Raw genomic sequence first — 18,109 nt, 5'->3', positions numbered from 1 at the left:
CAATTAAACTTGAAGTTATGTTTTGATGCAAACACTTTTAATCACCAAAAGAACATCATACATGCGGTGTTTATTGTTTGAATGTGAATGTTCAGTTTTGAACATGGCTAGATTCCAGTTGTAACAAGGTATGCACTCTTGTGTAACCACAATATTTCAGTTAATCACATCCTCTACCAAAATTGTTTTTGATTGACTTGCACAGGCTATCGATCACATTAGTTAAATAAAAAAACTGCATTTGAACAGACGCGTATAGTTATGAGAGAACTGTAAAAAAGCTGCTGGTAAAAAATAAAAATAAAGCAATTGTATCTTTCTGACCATGTCATCAACAAGCCAATTAATTTAGGCTCAGAAAAAAGCTTAGTGCAATATAATGAATTTCATAGAACATGATCATTTTTAAGGCCCCTTAACAGTGTGATCCACACAGAAAATGCTGCAGCGGTTTGTTAAAGGCTGATGCAAATGTCTCCTGCCTTTTCTTCTACTCTTCTTTTTTCTCAGGGTTGTCTCTCCATATGCGATAGCTGAGGGAGGTGGCCAGACACAACCAGGCCAGGTAGGGCGCCAGGAGCAAAGTGGCTGGCCGGCTGATGGGGTACCAGGACCACATGGTGGCGCCGACAGTCCCGGTTAGAAGCACGATCTCCATGAAGGCCTGACATCGGTCATACAAGGTTAGTCAATAATAATACAAATCACACGGGTGTTAAGCTTACCAATTTGAGCTTGTGTGCGCCAAAGAAGATGGGCGTCCAGGCCCAGTTGAGTGCCAGCTGCACTCCGTAAAGTCCCAGTGGCACGACCGCGTCATCAGTAAAACCTCCAAGTTCTTTCCAAACCAGATAGGAGCCATACCTGTGGGGCAGGATTCCAGTTAAAACGATAAAACAACCACTCTTCTTGTATAACAACTCCTCGCACAGAGGCCAGAGCTGAGATGGAAGGCAGCAAGGCACTGGCTTTATCTCAGTGGACTTCATTTCAACCGGCGCCCAGCAGTGTTCTTCTAATAAGCGATTTTGAGTGACTTCCTTTCTGTGGTTGAAATTGGCGGTTCCACTGTATAGAGTTGCGTGTGAGTGATCCTCACCCCATTCCTGTATAGAGACAGGTCCACACCACAGGGAACGCAGCATTCGGGGGCCGCCATGATGGTTTCTGCAGGGTGGGGTACCAGGTCTTCACCTGGTTGCGTGTGATGTAACCGCCATAGAGCCCTCCGAGGTGTGGCAGGGCGGTCAATCCAATCATGGGCAGCCACATTCTAAAAAATATATATGTACATATAAAAATAATTATACTGATTTCCAATCCAAGTACCCTTATCCCATTTTGTGGACAAGAAGTCTTGAAGCAAATAAAGTACTCTGTGGTACAATCCGAGAAAACTACCCTGAATTTCTTTTCAAATCCTATGACACAATGGTGATGTAACTCTTTATTGCATTAAATGTAATTGTTAGGTAACTCCAAACAATAGTGCTCCATAGACGTTACAGGTAAACGCTTAGTCAGTAACTCCATTTAAAAATATATATACTTTGCATAATAAGGCACGAAATAATGCAAGCCGTAGTGCATTCCGTCATCTATAATAGTAAAAAATTAAAATAAAGAATACGGTGCATGACCTCAAGCCTTTTTAATTTTCATAATGTTAGAAAAATTGTATATATATGTTATCATGCGTTCTCTAATGAGTACTTATTCACAATGTTACTGTTCAGTATGCTTGCTGCTTTTCCTTGCTTATTCTTATCTTGTACAACAGAACAGAAGGATTACGGCTGGGTCAGAGGCGAGATGACGGTTGTGTCAAACAAGATGCTGCTGACAGCTCAGCGTCCACCAGAACAGATGGTGAAAACAACACGTCAAACGATGCGTCATGAACCTTCTGATCTTCCTTAAAGAACGTCACTTTCTCTTTTTATCTCTCGGAATACCGCTTAAACTGTTTTGCTGAGTCAGATTGCTGTAAACCTGAATGCACTCCTCGCGAGAAAAGACTCAATATTCTGCCTCACTGGTTTTGTCTGCTGATCCTTTTGCTGATTTTGAACCTGACACATCATTTTATGATCAACATGCATAATGCTGATACACCTGACAGGTATTGCACCTGTGCATTGTCCAATCCAGCCGCACGTAATTCACCACACCAATGCTAAATTAATCGAATAAAAGCGCTGCTCCATAATCGGCAAACTAATTGCGTTGCATAAATTGTACTCACTTCTCCCGTAAATATTCAGTGATGTAAGTCAAGGTTCATTTCGTAACAGGCAAAGTTGAAAGCAGAATTCGCTTACCTCTCGCTTGTGTTATTGATCTTTTGCAGTCTTGATGTTACGAGCGCAGCAGTTTTGTACGCGTCAGGGGGTTCTCAAACGATATTATGTCTTAAATGGGTAGGGCAGCCTTATCTCAACTGTCTCCAAGTCACTCCCAAGCTAGCATGTTAACAAAGACGAACACTCAAGTCAAGTTTCAACTCCCGGTGCTTCCGGTTTACGTTTTATCCATCCACCCAGACAGCAAAGATGAGTAAAATGATCAAGATAGTTCACCATTGATTAGTTCACCTGTTTGTTCTTCACCTTAGAATTCTTTAATACTGTGCATGTACGTATCTTGAAACTTACGTATCTTCAAAACCCTAACTCTACATTGAATCCCTTGTTTGAAACCCCAATCTCATTTTGAAACTCTTTTGAAACCCCAAATTTGAAACCCTACTTCAAAACCCGACCCCTAATTGAAACACCAACCTCAGTTTGAAGCCCCATACTTTGATACCCTAGCGCGAGTTTGAAACCTTATTTTAAAACCCAAACCCTTGTTAGAAACCCTACTTCAAAAACCCTAATCCTAGTTTGAAACCTTCATTTGAAAGCCTATTAAAAACTCTAACCATAGCTTGAACCCCTAGAAAAAATACATTACGTTGAGGTTATTCTATAACAGCACAACTTAATCAACTTTGTGCGTGATTTGTTCCACGGTATCACAACTTTTTTCCGCTTGTATCGGTTCGGAAAATGGATGGATAATATTAGGATTTATTAAAATACAATTTTCTCATAAAATCTTGAATGAAAAACAGGTTTCACTTGGTATAAAAAGTTGGAGAAGCACTGCCTTAACATGTAAACGTTGCTTGCTTGCACTTTGACAGATAAGAGGACTATTTCCAGTGCGAACAGCGGCTGGCGGCTGGCTGCGTGGCCCCTCCTCCCGCCCCGCCGGTTGGGCACACCTTTCCCTACCTCCGCGGTCCTCCAGCCTTTTTACCTTCTTGACGGCTACCTCCACCTCGTTGTCTTTGACCCGCAGCTGCTCAGCAAATGTCACACAGCCAGCCAGAGGCCCGTGCTGCAGTAGTGGGGGGCGTCATAAGGGGGGAATGAGCTAGAGCGCGAGAGAGGGGGGTGAGAGAGGAAAAATAACAACATTATTACGGCTTCCACCGCATCTCGGCTCTACGTCCCCGCGGGCCGATCTCCACATCCCCGACCGGACGCCGCCGACACCTGCCGTGCCGCGTCCACGCGCTCTCGGCGTCGGAAAGAGCAAATCGACGGTGGCAGCAGACATGTGAGTAGCGGAGCGTCATTTTTGCACTTGGGTGCTGCTAGGTGCTATTGTAGCCTCACATAGACGCTCATTGCGCCGTTTAGCGTCACGGGCGGCGTGCTTTGGGTGCTCGGTGGGGGCGAATGGAGCGAGCTGGCTGTGCTTCAAGTGCTCCCATGGATGATGCGTGCAAGGATGGATGGAGGGGAAAATCCCATTGAGGCTCAGGCTGGGTGACACGTCTGTAATGTAGGCTAGCGCGCAGAGTCGAGTGTGTGTGAGCGTGCGTGTGAGGATTCCAGCCCCTGTCAGATGTGGAGGCCCGGCCCGGAGCGCTCACACTGCGGCGGGGGTGCATGTGTTCTGCTGGCCGGGCCGAGGAGCGCATACGGCGGGGCCGGGGGGGAGTCTGCAGCGTGACCATTAGGGCAGATGTGACTGGGTTTGCTTTGCTTGATGTTGTGAGGTGCAGCATTATTGTATCAGCCGACTGCTCACATAGTGATACACAAGCTGTTATGCACATGCACTTTTGTATTTTCTGTAAGTGCACAGTGAAGATTTTGAGATTTGAAACGCCAACTTCAAAGTCAAAGTCAGCTTTATTGTCAATTTCTCCACATGCCAAAGACACACAAAAAAAACGAAATTTCATTCCCCCCTATCCCACGGTGACAAGACATGGCCCACAACAGACAAACAAGTATAACAACAGCGTGCTGAATAAATAATGAATAAATAACACAACAAATAAATAAATAAGAGGAGCAAAACAAGGAGCAGGTGAGCGTACAGCAGACATTCCAGAAAATAGCGCAACAGTGTAGCGAGTTCAGGGTCCTAACTTCCCGCTGAACTTGATCTCTCAACACGTTTGTAGTCATTTACTTTAGCCGCTGAGTCAAGAACTGAGTCAGCTCTTCTTAAGTGGAAAGACTAATGATGGTAAACGAAATGATGAGATTTGAAACGCCAACTTCAAAGTCAAAGTCAGCTTTATTGTCAATTTCTCCACATGCCAAAGACACACAAAAAAAACGAAATTTCGTTCCCCCCTATCCCACGGTGACAAGACATGGCCCACAACAGACAAACAAGTATAACAACAGCGTGCTGAATAAATAATGAATAAATAACACAACAAATAAATAAATAAGAGGAGCAAAAAAAGGAGCAAGTGAGCGTACAGCAGACATTCCAGAAAATAGCGCAACAGTGTAGCGAGTTCAGGGTCCTAACTTCCCGCTGAACTTGATCTCTCAACACGTTTGTAGCCATTTACTTTAGCCGCTGAGTCAAGAACTGAGTCAGCTCTTCTTAAGTGGAAAGACTAATGATGCTAAAAGAAATAACAAATGCCAAATTTGTCACATCCTGTTCCGTTCCAAGTAAGCCATATATGGGATCATTTACTGTCACAGTAACTTGGATTTGGGCTTTCATATTTCTACCCCAGTAAGCTACACTTGATTTATTTTCACTTTAATGGCAACATTGTCCTGCTAACACTGGATGGGAATGCCATTGGGTTTCCTCCCTATTATTCTGTGTTTCAGTGAATTTGTCCCAATAATTGGGTCCAAAACGAGTCAGACAATCTCAAATATTAAACGTTTAATATTAATTAAAAAAAATCTTCATGCCTGTTGTTAGGTTACGGATTCTAGTTATTGATCTGACTCCAAATTGCGATCAACACATAAATTGCTATGTCCTAATCCACACACTGGCGCACCTAACAATTTTGCGAGTTCGTTCTGTCAAAGAGAAGACCAGTAGATCAATTAGACCAAATTTACCAATTATTTATTCCTGACAAAGCGCACTAATACAGGCCTGGGTCCCGGGTCCCTCACACTAAAACTCGTGCGTTTTTGTGACCACCAAAAGACGACACATTCTTCCGGGTTGCCCAGTTTGAAAGAAACACAATATAAATATTAAAGCATGCAAAATATTGTGAGATGATTGGTCGATGGCCATCTCCTCCCCGGTCTAGGTGTCGCTGAGGTCAGGCGGTCGGGTTTTCCCCTCGAAGCCTCATTGACGTGCTGTTGTTCTCGTTCCTGACCGACCTTGAGGTGGTCTCCTCCGGTACTCCCTATCCGGGCCTATTCCGCAACACTTCGAAGAAAACAAGTTCATGCAGTTTACCTGCACAGTCCTCGGCCCCCACCAATCCACACGAGCACTCCAATACTAGATATTAATATGATTATAAGTTTAACACAACCTTAAAAAATAAGTTTGCAAACTCCCAAAAGCACATTTCCCTTTACTGTGGGGAAATATAAAGATTCCTGATTTACGACTTGGGGACTCATTGAAGAAGTAACCGGAGTGAGGAACAAGGAAGAGAGTGTAATTAAAAACAAACATGTCCTTCCCAGGTTGCTAGAATACCAGCCGTGAACTGAATTTGAGAACTCAATTGACTATATTGACTATAAAGTCCTCTTCTGCTGTCCCCAAGATTTTTTGCAAAGTCCATTTTCGCGAAAAGTAGTTCAGAAAGTAGTCCAGAAACTACTACCTTCCATGTTGCATCTCGTGTTTCTTGGTTTGAGTTAATGCTATAGAAGATGGCTGAACATTTTGGTAGCTAGGGTCAGTGATTCTTTGTGCTTTCAGGGACAAGAACATGATGCTTCTCATGAAGATGTCCCCCATCCAGCTCAGCAAGTGGCTTGTAACAAAGATGAAGCCCAGCAGAAGATCCTGGGACTGAAGCACGCGTCACTTCACACCGATGGCCTGGGCTGAGTAAGATGAGCGTGCTGGATGAAAATTTTGTCTCACACACACACACGGTTACGTCACGAATGTCGCATGTGGCAGGTTTCAGCTGGCCCGCTGAAGCCATGGGGAGCTGTTGGAGCTGTCTGTACAGGGACCCCAGCCGAGACAACCATCTCACCAAGTTTAAGGTTCGTGCACTACACTAAATCAAATGAAATCTCACATAATTAGTAATATTTTTGTGCTCAGGCAAAAGCAATGTCTAATGTAGAAATTTGTGCCAAAACTACTATGCTGAAATGAGCAGACAGCTTCATTTTGTTTGCTTTGCTGCCATCTTGTGGCGGCTATATTATACGCAATTCCCAGGTCATCAACGTAGACGATGAAGGCAACGAGCTGGGATCTGGTGTCATGGAGCTCACCCAGACGGAGCTCATTCTTCACACGCGTAAGAGGGACGCCATCAGGTGGCCGTACCTCTGCCTGCGCCGCTACGGCTACGACTCCAACCTGTTTTCTTTTGAGAGCGGGCGTCGTTGCCAGACCGGACAGGGTGAGTGAAGCTCATTGTTTTCTTTTTCAACGGTTGTTTCTATCCACGCTTTAATTTCCATTCCAATTTAAATGAAGCGGTTGACTAACATAACAATCTAATGACGCCACACAATTAATCGGTATTCAAATTCGTTGCCAACACTTTCAATAATCGATTGTTCTTGTTTTTAATCAATTCATTGTTCCACCCTTTTTATCTGCATGTTTATTTTCACGAAGTGGCGGAACAAAATGAGTCTGTGTAATTGTGCTGTTGTTGTGTTCTCCTGATTAGGAATATTTGCCTTCAAGTGCTCTCGGGCTGAGGAGATCTTCAACCTGCTCCAGGAGCTGATGCAATGCAACAGCATCAACGTGGTGGAGGAGTCCATGATGATGTCTGGCAGCGGCCACACACCAGAGATGGAGATGTCTCGTGCACCACAGACGCCCAACAGTCAGTCACACGGCCAGCACACACACATACACACACACTGTTAGTGGAAATTTGTATTACTGTAGTAGGAGGAGAATAAAGAGTGTCATTACGAAATTTTAATCTAAGGTGGCTTTAGAAAAATTTTGCTTTCAGCTCCCGGTTTCCCTGTGCCGGCTTTTCCCAATGGATACCCTGGTTATCCAATCAGAGGGGATTCCTCCCAGCCTTCCCTTGCTGAGGATCATGGACACAATCTGATGGCTTTGGAAGACCAGGTTAGATGTCAGGTCTGTGGGCTGTGATCTGTTGTGACTTCAACGTCGCTTTGTTTCTCACCAGACCCACACTTATGTGAACACTGTTAGCATGGAAGGGGATCTGGCCATGCGTCACTGTGTGCACTCCCTACCCGAGGTGCGGCCCAGCACTTTCACCGAAACGACGCGTGTCGGGGGCCAAGGGAACGCACAGTCCAACCTACGGTGCTGTCCCCTCGAGGAGCATCAAGATCCACAGGTGTTCATGCAGCCATCGTCGCAGGAGGTCAAGTTCATGCTGGGCCCCACTCCAGCTCAGCGTCATCTACTGCAAAGGGAGCGAGAGCGGGAGAGGGAGCGGCTCGCTCACGGCCCCCGCAGCCTTCAGCCAGTAGAGGGCGCAACAGGCTCAGAGACGGACGGAGACGAGCCTTCGATGCACATGTGCAACTCCCTCTCCTATCACCATTTCCATCACCATCCGCACCGGCACCCGTGCCACGAGCACCCTGACAGTTGCCGGGGCGCCGAGCTCACCTACGAGAACATCAACGGCCTGAGGAGCGGGCGGAAGCAGCGGCTGAGTCCCAGCAGCGTGTCCCAGTCGGTCGGTTCGAGCAGCAGCAGCAGCACTGGAGACAGCCACTCCCACAGCCTCCTCCACCCGCACGGCCCATCTTCGCTTCCCCCGCAGGGCTACGGGTGCGAGAGAGCCACGGGCGGAGGTCACCGCCGGACGGCCCTGCTCAACTACGAGAACTTGCCCTCGCTTCCACCAGTGTGGGAGTACAGCGCCCTGCAGCGCAACGACGAGCAAGAAGACGACGACGACGAGGCGGACGAGGAGGAATACGAAGAGGAGGAGGAAGACTTTGATGAGTACGAGTTTTCAGAAGGGCCCGAGACGAACAACGGGTACCACCCGGACGGGCGGGGCATCCACAGAGATGCCCTGCAGAACTATGTCAACACAGAACAGGTGCAGCCGCCCAGAATGCGACACAGCTGCCCCCCGCATCCACGACCATGTCAGCCCGACAGAGGAGGGCGCATATTTAACTTTGACTTCCGCAGGCGCTCGAGGTCAGGGGTCGGAGTCTGCGAGCACAGGCACATGCCTCCGTCGCGGCAGCTGAACTACATCCAGGTGGACCTTGAGGGAGAAAGTCCCTGCCAAGCTCTCGGCGCCGGCGGGGGGCCGCACCAGCGCCTGCCGCCCCAAAAGTGCGGCCCACCGGCACCCCGCCGCAGCGAATGCTACGCGGTCATCGACCTGAAGAAGACGGCGGCCATGTCCAACCTGCAAAAAGCTCTGCCCAGGGATGATGGCACTTCCAGAAAGACCCGTCACAACAGCACAGACCTGCCTCTGTAAACCACGTGGATCGTGAGCAGCAGACGAGACGACAGATGAAAGGCTCATCCTCATTTTAGCACACTGGATTCGTCACTGTCATCCAGCCATTTCCACTGCGGAGCTGACTAAGACAGTACAGGTACCAGATTAGCAACCCTACTGTATCTGTGTGTATGAAAGGGAACCTCTTGCCATTTTATGCTGTTATTTATTCACCGTGTTGTGACGCTCTCTCCGAAATTGCCACTCTCGAGTGCAAATATCGTTTGCTTGGTTTCGAACGACCGTGCATATTGGCAATATGCTGAGCAATGAGAACGGAGGGAGGCGTCGGTGTGAAGTGGGAGCAGCCATTTCCTTTGTGTAACTTAATTATGACTCCCTCTCACCATTTCCCCTCTATTGTTGCGTTAAAGTACTTCCCCATCGAGCACATCCACGTGACAGCTACTCACTTCCTCATAAGAGGCCAGACACATACCGAGGTGTAGCCTACTGTTTATTTTTCCAAGAACTTTCTGGCCTTTGTCCGTACCTCGCGGCCGGTGGAAACAGGTTATTTATTCATATATATGCCAGTAGAGCAGTTTGCACACAATCCTATGGAATTGTATTCTTCAGGTTTTAGGGAGAGTTTTCACAATCACCCATAAGAAAAAAAAAGAACCAATTGAGGTTGTTTTTGGAGAATCCAACTAAGATGAAGGGACAAGTAGCACAAAGTGAATCCGCTGAGCCTCGTCCCTCTCCCAAGTAGCATATCACCCTTCATCGCACCTCCATCCACAACACACCATAATGCACTTTTGACAAGTGAGGATGCTCATGATTTCAACATCCACTCCAGCTGAGCCACAGCTTTCTCATTTAAAGAAAAAAAGGGGCCACGTAACTGTAATTCATAGCCAGCATTTGTACTTCTACAAATTCACAGTGGCATTAATCGTATTAGCCTCGCCTAAAATGTGATGATTTGAAATTCTGCCCAGCATTAGGTACAAACGGTTTGCGTAAAAAGGTAACCAAAGCTACCTTTTTGTATTGCTAATCACTGTTATCCACGGATTAGTCTGATATTTATTTATTGATTGATTTATCTAGTTATCAGTCCTCTCGACTAATTAAGTGTATTACTATTGTGTTCTGTGTGACAACCAGCATTTTTTTGGGTAATCCAGTTAATCTGGAGACCAAAGTTTTACTCGTCTATGTTGAGAAGAGACTTTATTTTAAGTGCCAATATGCCAATATATATAAAAACAAGGTGCCAATTGTAGAAAACAAGTAGGGCTCTAGAAATGATAAGAAAAATAAAGGGAGTAAAAAATAAAAAAGTGCACATTTCACCTCATCCATCCATCAGCCGCCATATCGGAGTGATGTATGGAAATGTTTGCTGCTACGTGTACATAGAGATTGCATTACAAACAGACAATGGCCCATGTGAGTGACTGTCCTAGTCTTTAGGACAACCTGCTGTGTGTGTGCGTGCGTGCGTGTTTGTGCAATTTTGTTTTGGGCCATCTATTGTAAGGTATGCTAAGTAGCATTGTCATGTTCTTTTGTCTGAAGAGTGTATGTTTAGTGACGGTATTTTACCCTCCTTTTTTTGGCCAAAACTTAATTATTATTAACTTTTACTAACAATTTAGGTCATCAGAGGCAAGACTCACTGGTGGGGAAATTAGAGACAACACATGCCTTTGCATTTCAAATTCATCAACTCTCAAATGCTTGTTTGCTTTTTGCTTACAACAATTTATTTTGCGGCTCATTGGTTATTTGTTATTTCCAATCATAATAAATTCACTATGTTGTACTTCAGATTCACCTTTATTTATATGTCTATTAATTCATTAATTAATAATTTCCTGATTTATTTATTTATATATTTATTTATTTATATTCAGTACCTTCGGCCCTCCATACACGTTGGGCAGTCCTGTCAAATCTTCTATCTAGTGAGTGAGGTAAATATTGTCCTATCAGTCAGAGCCTACTTTCTAAAGTAACATTTATGGTCGTTGAGTGTCGGTTTACTCACATAATCACCTGAATGACATTTTTTTTTTACATTCATTCCGCTGTAAATGCTGTTGAAATATGCTAATCATAGTTTTTAAGTGAGCATGCGAGGCTGTTTTTGCCACGCCCCACATATGACGTCACATTGTTTACAAACTCTAAAAGGGTCTTATCTTGTTTCATCATAGTAGACCAATGTGTGAAGAGTGAAGTAGCAGTCTACAGCATATTGAGCTCCATGACATCTACCTACTTGACTGTTGTGTCAATCTTCAGTCCATTGTGTTGATGTTCACATTTCAGCCTTGATATTATTTTTCATGATTGTATGATGTGCTTAAATTGTCATTTCAGTGCCATAAACTTGGTCAGGGTTTCCAGCATTTATGGTCAGCAATTTGTTTTTAGTTATTTATTGGTCAGTGCAGTTGTGCCTTGAGAGGGGTGTTTAACTCAGTTTTTTCGTAAGAAAACTAGCACCAGTCAGGGGACATTGTGGCGTTCCTTCTGGTGAGCGCTTCTTGGCCACCTGGGGGCAGTATAACAATACGTATAATACGGACCTAGCCATACATGGACCAGTCAAATTTAGAGAGCCACTGTAATATTGTAATTTCTGTCATTCTTCGTAGAGGATAAAGAATATATGTTTGTGAGTACTGTTATCTCTTCCCTAAATGTGCTACATTTTTGCCAAATGTCTATTGCTTAAAGGGTTATAACTTCTAACACCACGACACCAATGCTTTTCTTCAATCCCTTTGACATTTTGCATTATTTGTTAGCCATAAACTAAAGGGACTTATCTAAAGCTATATGTGCATGTTTTAAATGCACATTTCATTCTCTTTCATGTTTAGTTTGACAGTAAAGCTCAACTGGGAGGAGCAATAAACATACAAAAGCTGCTATTTTGACGAATTTGGCACTTTTGCTAACTGCTGCTTGTTGTGAAGTGAGTCGAGTTAATTTTTCCTCTCAAGTCAAAACAAAACCATCTCAAGGCATCGCTGTAAATGCTGCCGTTATGCCACTGCATATTATACTCCAGCAAGTTTGGCTTTTGAACTGAAAATGTTTGTGGAAACCCTGTACTGAGTCCCCATTGCCTAAACATTCATCTTTGGCCTTGAGTGATATCAGGAAATGGTTCTCAAAAGGTTATTCATGATGTCATCGTGTACATAACCTCATCACCACCCATGTAGCTGCATCTAATATCCAGTGACCATATGAATTAGTAGTTGAAGCGCATTCACGTGATCTTACCAAGTGGCTCTCGATGACAGCTGACGCCGTCAAAGCGTGTCACTTCTCAGTCTCGGGTGTTTATGCCTCAGGCATCCGACACCCCGGAGGCCCCGCGGTCACAATAGCTTCTGCCTGTGTTATCTGAAGGGCAAGATAACAACTCTCCTCGCAAAGTTCCTCAAACTCAATTCATCAAGCGGGTTGTTAAACCAAAAGGGCTTGCTCTGTTTACCGTTAAAACATGAAATTGTATTATCTAGAAGTCCATTTCAAGAGTTTTCTCACTGTGCCTTTCATATGGACGCCGGGGCAAACACAATGATGGGGTCAGCCTGTTGTCAGAAAAGAAAAAAAAAAAGGTAACTGTTTGACATTTGGGGATTTACTCATTTATAATTCCACCCTCATGCCTGTATTGTTGATTTTGAAAGCTGATTCATTGAGTGGCACGGAGACTGAAAGTGCATCTCTGCACTGTATAGGCTCATCTGATCCTACTCTGGTTGTCTTGTGTTTGTGTAAGTGTAAACAAGAAAAGACAAACACAAAGGATATGCTTGGTTTATTGAATCACGGTTTGCTAACAATGTGCGTAGACTCCCAGTAGTCGCTTTTCCCAACACATAAGTCTATTTTTTCTACTCTATTTTTCATGGTTGTTCCAATTTGTTGATCAGTGTCTTGACTTAATAATTCATCAACTATTATTTGGTTAAGAAGATAACATTTTACATGAACATTAGCTTGCCAACAATCAATTGTGAGCTAAACTGAGTTGGCGATTTAAATCTAAAAACGTTTTAATAAACAAATAGTCATTAGTGTTTCCCAACCTTTATTGAGTTAAGGCATAAAAATCTTTACAACAACGGTACGTTATTTGTAGCAAATGCATAATTTTCAGGACAATGGAGTTCATAACAGTTGGGAAACACTGCCTTACATTGCAGACAAATTAGCATACCGTAGCATTAAAGTCATTATATCAATCTGATTCCAGATCAGATAAACTTATGGGGAATGTGGCAACTACTTTTGGCATTGATTTGCCTTTTTGTTATTTTCGTTTGTTTGCAAGCACCTTTTCTATGTTGAAATGGGAAGTCAGAAAGAGAAGCAGGCAAAAAGCGACACGTCACCCTCATCAGGGCAATTGAGTCATTTGGACCATTTCGTGTCATACTCGCTAAACACAAAAACCTCATGGTCACGCTACAAAATAAATACCATATATATACTATATCGATATTCTGTACGTGCTCTTTTGTTTGTTTGTTTTTAAATACAAGACTATCATCGCCACCGAGGGGAAGCGGGTGTACTGTCCATGTACGGTTCAGAACTGCACACATTTGTGTGTGCGTGAGTCCGCCTACATGAAGTCGACATCGGCCTGCTTTTCCGACTACGGGGTCACTTCCCCTTTGAAAGAGTGCCAAATATGCTTGAGCATGTAAAACGTGGGATCCGAAAGAGTATGGATGACCCCAAGAGCCCAAATTCAATCATTAAATAATATATATTTAATACACATTTAATCAATATTTAAAGTGTCATGAATTCATTTAATTTAGTAAATAAATAACACTGAAATACGTCAGCGCGTGAACATATACATATATATATATATATATATATATATATATATATATATATATATATATATATATATGTATATATATATATATATAATTTTTGGATGGATTTATTGATTTAATTTTGGCTCTTTTAGTCCTCCATAGGAGAGGGCCTCATGAAGCAAATCATTGCGATGCACTAAGGAAAAGGTTCTTTATTTTGTCTCAGTTTGCAAATTAAAAAAACAAAAGAAAAGAAAAATGTTTCTTCAAGTGTTTGTTTTATGTGTCTGTGTGCATCCATGGATGACGGTCTGAAATAGCCATTAGAAGCCCCTTTGCTTCATTTGTTGGACTGTCAAAATGGACATTAGGGTGATTTTTGCCCTCGTTCATCATTCCGCACGCAGATGACTTTTACTTGTCTGCTGTCCTCTTAATTGATCATCTCAGAACATAGTGAGCCTGATACTTGGGGACTACTATCATTTATAGCGTGTGGATTTGTCCGAGATGTACAAGTCAATGTAATTCCAATATTGAAATGATGCCATGAAAATATCTTATTGTGCATTAAACAGTGTCAACTTTCCAACTTGCTTTCCATACTTTTTCTGTGAATCTGTAATGGCGAACCACCAAAATAATTTTAGATCTGAAATACAACCAAACAAGTTTGAGAAATGTTGTCTGGTAAGTTAATGTTTATACAATATACAATCTCACCAGATCACAGTTGGACATGAATTGCTTCACTTGCTTTGGTCTATTTATTGTTTTCAGAGGAAACATCGAGGACGGCCTACCAAACAGACTCGTTTCAACGTATGCTTATGGATAATCAGCCATCCTTTGGTCCAGAGGTGTCAAACTCATTTTTGTCGCGGGCCGCGTCATAGTCATAGTTTCCTTCGGAGGGCCATTACAACCGTCAACAAACTGATGAGTAACTAAGTTTGAAACCGGAGACTAGTAAAAACTGTTCAAATACTTTTAAAAGATCAATGGTAACAAAAATTGCTAGCAATATCTGTATGTTTTAAAAGTGAAGACAATTTGTAACTGTCGTATTGGTAGATGAAATTGATGCACAATTTGTCGTCGAGGGCCACATTAAATGATTTGGCGGGCCGTATCTGGCCCCCGGGCCTTGACTTTGACACCTATGCTTTAGTCTAACAGATAAAATACTGTAAGTTGCTCTGTGTGATTTTGTGCCGTGAGCAGGGAAATAATGGTGCCTCTGTGAAAGAAGCACCTCTTAAAGCAAAATGACCAATAACAACCGAAGTGTATATTCTCTAAGTGGCTGAAGGCACCAAATTTTAAACGGAACATTCTCTCTCAGCATGCACTTAAGAGTTTGCCTGTAACTTTACCTCATGTACTGAGACAGCATGGTCTTTGTAGGTTTCACGGATTTATATGCCTGGAATATATATTTGCTTATACATGTGCCTTGTTTTATGGTCCCAGGAATAGATGTACTCAAAAAGTTTTCTGTTAAGTGATGACTTCATTTTTTTTTTTCAAGCCTCTTCATTGTAATATGAAGGTCAGAATGAGTCAAGCAAGAGTCACTATAAAAAAACAATTGTTATCTGTTCGATGATATATACAGTCAGCAAAAAACACATTATTAAGTTGCTGTATTGCAGAAAATGTTGAACTAATTGAACTCTTTATAATCCTCCCTTAGCATTTAAACCAAAAACGTACAGTGGTACCCTGACTTGGAATTGGAGTAAGAGAGATCCTGAGAAATAATGAGGGGAGAGTAAGAAACAATGCAAAGTTAACAAAAGTTGTGCTCGACTGGTAAGTATATACAACCTCTTTGATTTCAATCGTCCGTACATTCTTAGAAATAAAACTTCAATCCAGTTACTTTTAGTATCATACATACGTACTCCATTATAAATAATCCATGCTACAGATGTAACAACCATGGCTAACATTGTCTTGTTTGCCGTGCTAATGCTAGTTTAGTATTGCTAGTGCTGCTATTATATATATAATATAGCTGAATATTGTCACTTTATTGATATAAATGGTTAATTTATTTTGTTAAAACACATTTTTTTTTAGATAACACCAAAATCTGAACTAACCAGGCATGTATAAACTTAATTTCATTCTATTGCATTCTATTTCATTCTACATTTACTATTTATTTAATGGATCATTTTTGGAAAGTACAATATTACAGAGTGCTATTTTTCCTTAATAAAAACACAAACATTGTTTGTAGTTTTGTTTGGAGGCTGGAACAGATTAACAGCATTTCCATTCATTACAATAGGAAAAGATGATTTGAGAGATGAATGTTTTTGTATGAAACAAAAGTAACTCGTATCTTAAGACGGTCACTCAACGAATTGACTTGGTATTAAGGACAGTTGCGATTTCTAATGGAGATAAGATGTGACTCCTCTTTTTGGAGTAGCAAGTTTGACTACACCAAATCAATTATCATGTCGGCGCATGACGCAACCACAGCTGTGATAACATGTCGCGCCATCGAAGTGAATCAATGTGTGTGAGTGCGTGTGAGTCATCTTTTAGTCAGAATGATTATTTGTGTACTTTAACAGGTGTGTGTGTGTGTGTGTGTGTGTGTGTGTGTGTGTGTGTGTGTGTGTGTGGCAGCAGACAATGGACTTGGGTCATACGCATGTGAACTTTTTACTTGGAAGTCATGCTGGATGAACAATGGTTATTTCCTTGAATATTTATTTTTCGGACAAGTTTTTACTTGTATTCCCTACATTTAAAGAAATATCTTTACTTTGTACTCCTTTCTATGTCCAAATGTTTCAACCTTGACCAATGGTCGACAAACACAATCCGAAAGAGATGTAGATAGAGAGGTGAAGTCAACTGTAGTTGATCTTGATGATTGATTGCGATCCTGAGAACCCAAGGAGACAGCAACAACTTACAGGGACATGAACCGGGAAACATAAATGATGATGCAACAGATTTTAGCAAGCAATTCATGCTTTGTTGCGCCCGTCTAAAATCTTTTGGCAAAACTTAAAAAAAAAAAATGCTGTGTGATCTGAAAATACACATACAGAGAAGATATATTGTTTCACTTGTTATCATGATATAATTTATTATTATTATAATCAGAAATTTCCAGTTATTAAGTGGCGTTTGCAGTCCAAACAGATTTGTCACAGCCCTGTGTCGTAAACAGTCTCTGTTTGATAGGAGGAGCTTGTCGTGTAGATGTCTATGTGGAACATCATCTGAAAATGTACAGTATATTGTACACCACGTGGCTCTCACGTGGTGTTTAAATCACCATAACTAAAAAAAAAATATATAGCAGGAATGTCAAATCAACTGTGCTTACACCTGGACGTGCCCCAAATGGGATCAACATAGTCGATTAATAGCTCTCTCTTAATTTAGCTGGGCTCAAATCTCAGCTGTTGCACACTTCCGGCAATGAGGAAAACAGATGAATGCACTTCTGCCTCATATTTCTTTGCTTGCGGACAAACGTCCTGACCATAATCAAAAACCAGCAATTAAGTCCTCAAAGGTAATAATTGCCCGCGGTAGTCATTTAATTAACATTTAATTGTGTAATGTATAGTAAAAAAATAATGAATAAATGAATTTATTTTTCGTTTGAGTGGAACAAACAAATCAAATGTCAAAAGCTGTTTTTATTCTGGTAGTTTCACATTTGAAAAATGATCTAAAACTACTCCAGTCAACATAGATTGAATTAAAATAGGTTTGTATGAACTACTGTTGTGATACGTATTAAATACTCAAATTTTTTTTTTTTTTTTTTTTTTTTTAAACGTGTATTTTTCTTCTTAGTTAATAATGAGAAGTTGCCCGTACTACTCTCTAATCTCGGCAAACTTGAGGTACTTTGATTAAGTAAATACAAATGTTTAGGCTAGCGGCAGTTCAGAACAATACGCGCTAAACCATGAAGCGCCACAGAAGAGGGCAAAAGTTCATGACCATAAAAGCTGAAAAGAGGAAGTAAGTAGTAGGACATAAAAAGAATGCAGCGGTAGTGCGCTTTAAGATAACAGTTCATGATTAACAAAAAGATACAAAAATAAATATTCATAGTGCGATACGATGCCGCTTAAATAAATCCCACGGACTATAAAAGGATCTATGCAATACATCAAATGATGATAAAGAGCTGCTATTTGCTGCGCAGGATGTTTATATAGTGACCGTGCTATTGCCATTATTTTCTTTTCTCACAATTTACAGCCAACATGACAAAATTCCCAGTTGGCAGATAAATAAAGCCTGTTTACAGCCACGGCTCAGCTGATTTGGTTTAGTTGTTAGCAACTGT

At 42.1% G+C, this 18,109-nt stretch overlaps 2 protein-coding genes across 2 annotated transcripts; one reads left to right on the top strand and one right to left on the bottom strand.

Moving 5' to 3' along the window:
* Positions 1–55: 55 nt before the first annotated feature.
* tspo (translocator protein) lies at positions 56–2,504 on the bottom strand. The gene is made up of 4 exons (XM_088390035.1): positions 2,322–2,504; positions 1,100–1,273; positions 726–864; positions 56–664 (listed from the first exon to the last, which is right to left on the bottom strand). Exons 2-4 carry the CDS (start codon positions 1,270–1,272, stop codon positions 491–493), a joined length of 486 nt encoding a protein of 161 aa, XP_088246161.1. The 5' UTR covers position 1,273; positions 2,322–2,504; the 3' UTR covers positions 56–490.
* frs3 (fibroblast growth factor receptor substrate 3) lies at positions 1,816–10,738 on the top strand. Its single transcript, XM_088390028.1, has 8 exons — positions 1,816–2,122; positions 3,188–3,606; positions 6,217–6,348; positions 6,424–6,512; positions 6,694–6,880; positions 7,157–7,318; positions 7,454–7,575; positions 7,640–10,738. The coding sequence occupies exons 4-8, from the start codon at positions 6,447–6,449 to the stop codon at positions 8,930–8,932; spliced, it is 1,830 nt and encodes a 609-aa protein (XP_088246154.1). The 5' UTR covers positions 1,816–2,122; positions 3,188–3,606; positions 6,217–6,348; positions 6,424–6,446; the 3' UTR covers positions 8,933–10,738.
* Positions 10,739–18,109: the final 7,371 nt, after the last annotated feature.

This window comes from Syngnathus floridae, chromosome 11 (assembly GCF_059516105.1).
Source record: "Syngnathus floridae isolate MCC-2025c chromosome 11, RoL_Sflo_1.0, whole genome shotgun sequence".
Classification (NCBI taxonomy): Eukaryota; Metazoa; Chordata; class Actinopteri; order Syngnathiformes; family Syngnathidae; genus Syngnathus; species Syngnathus floridae.
This window is presented reverse-complemented; position numbering and strand designations above follow the sequence as displayed.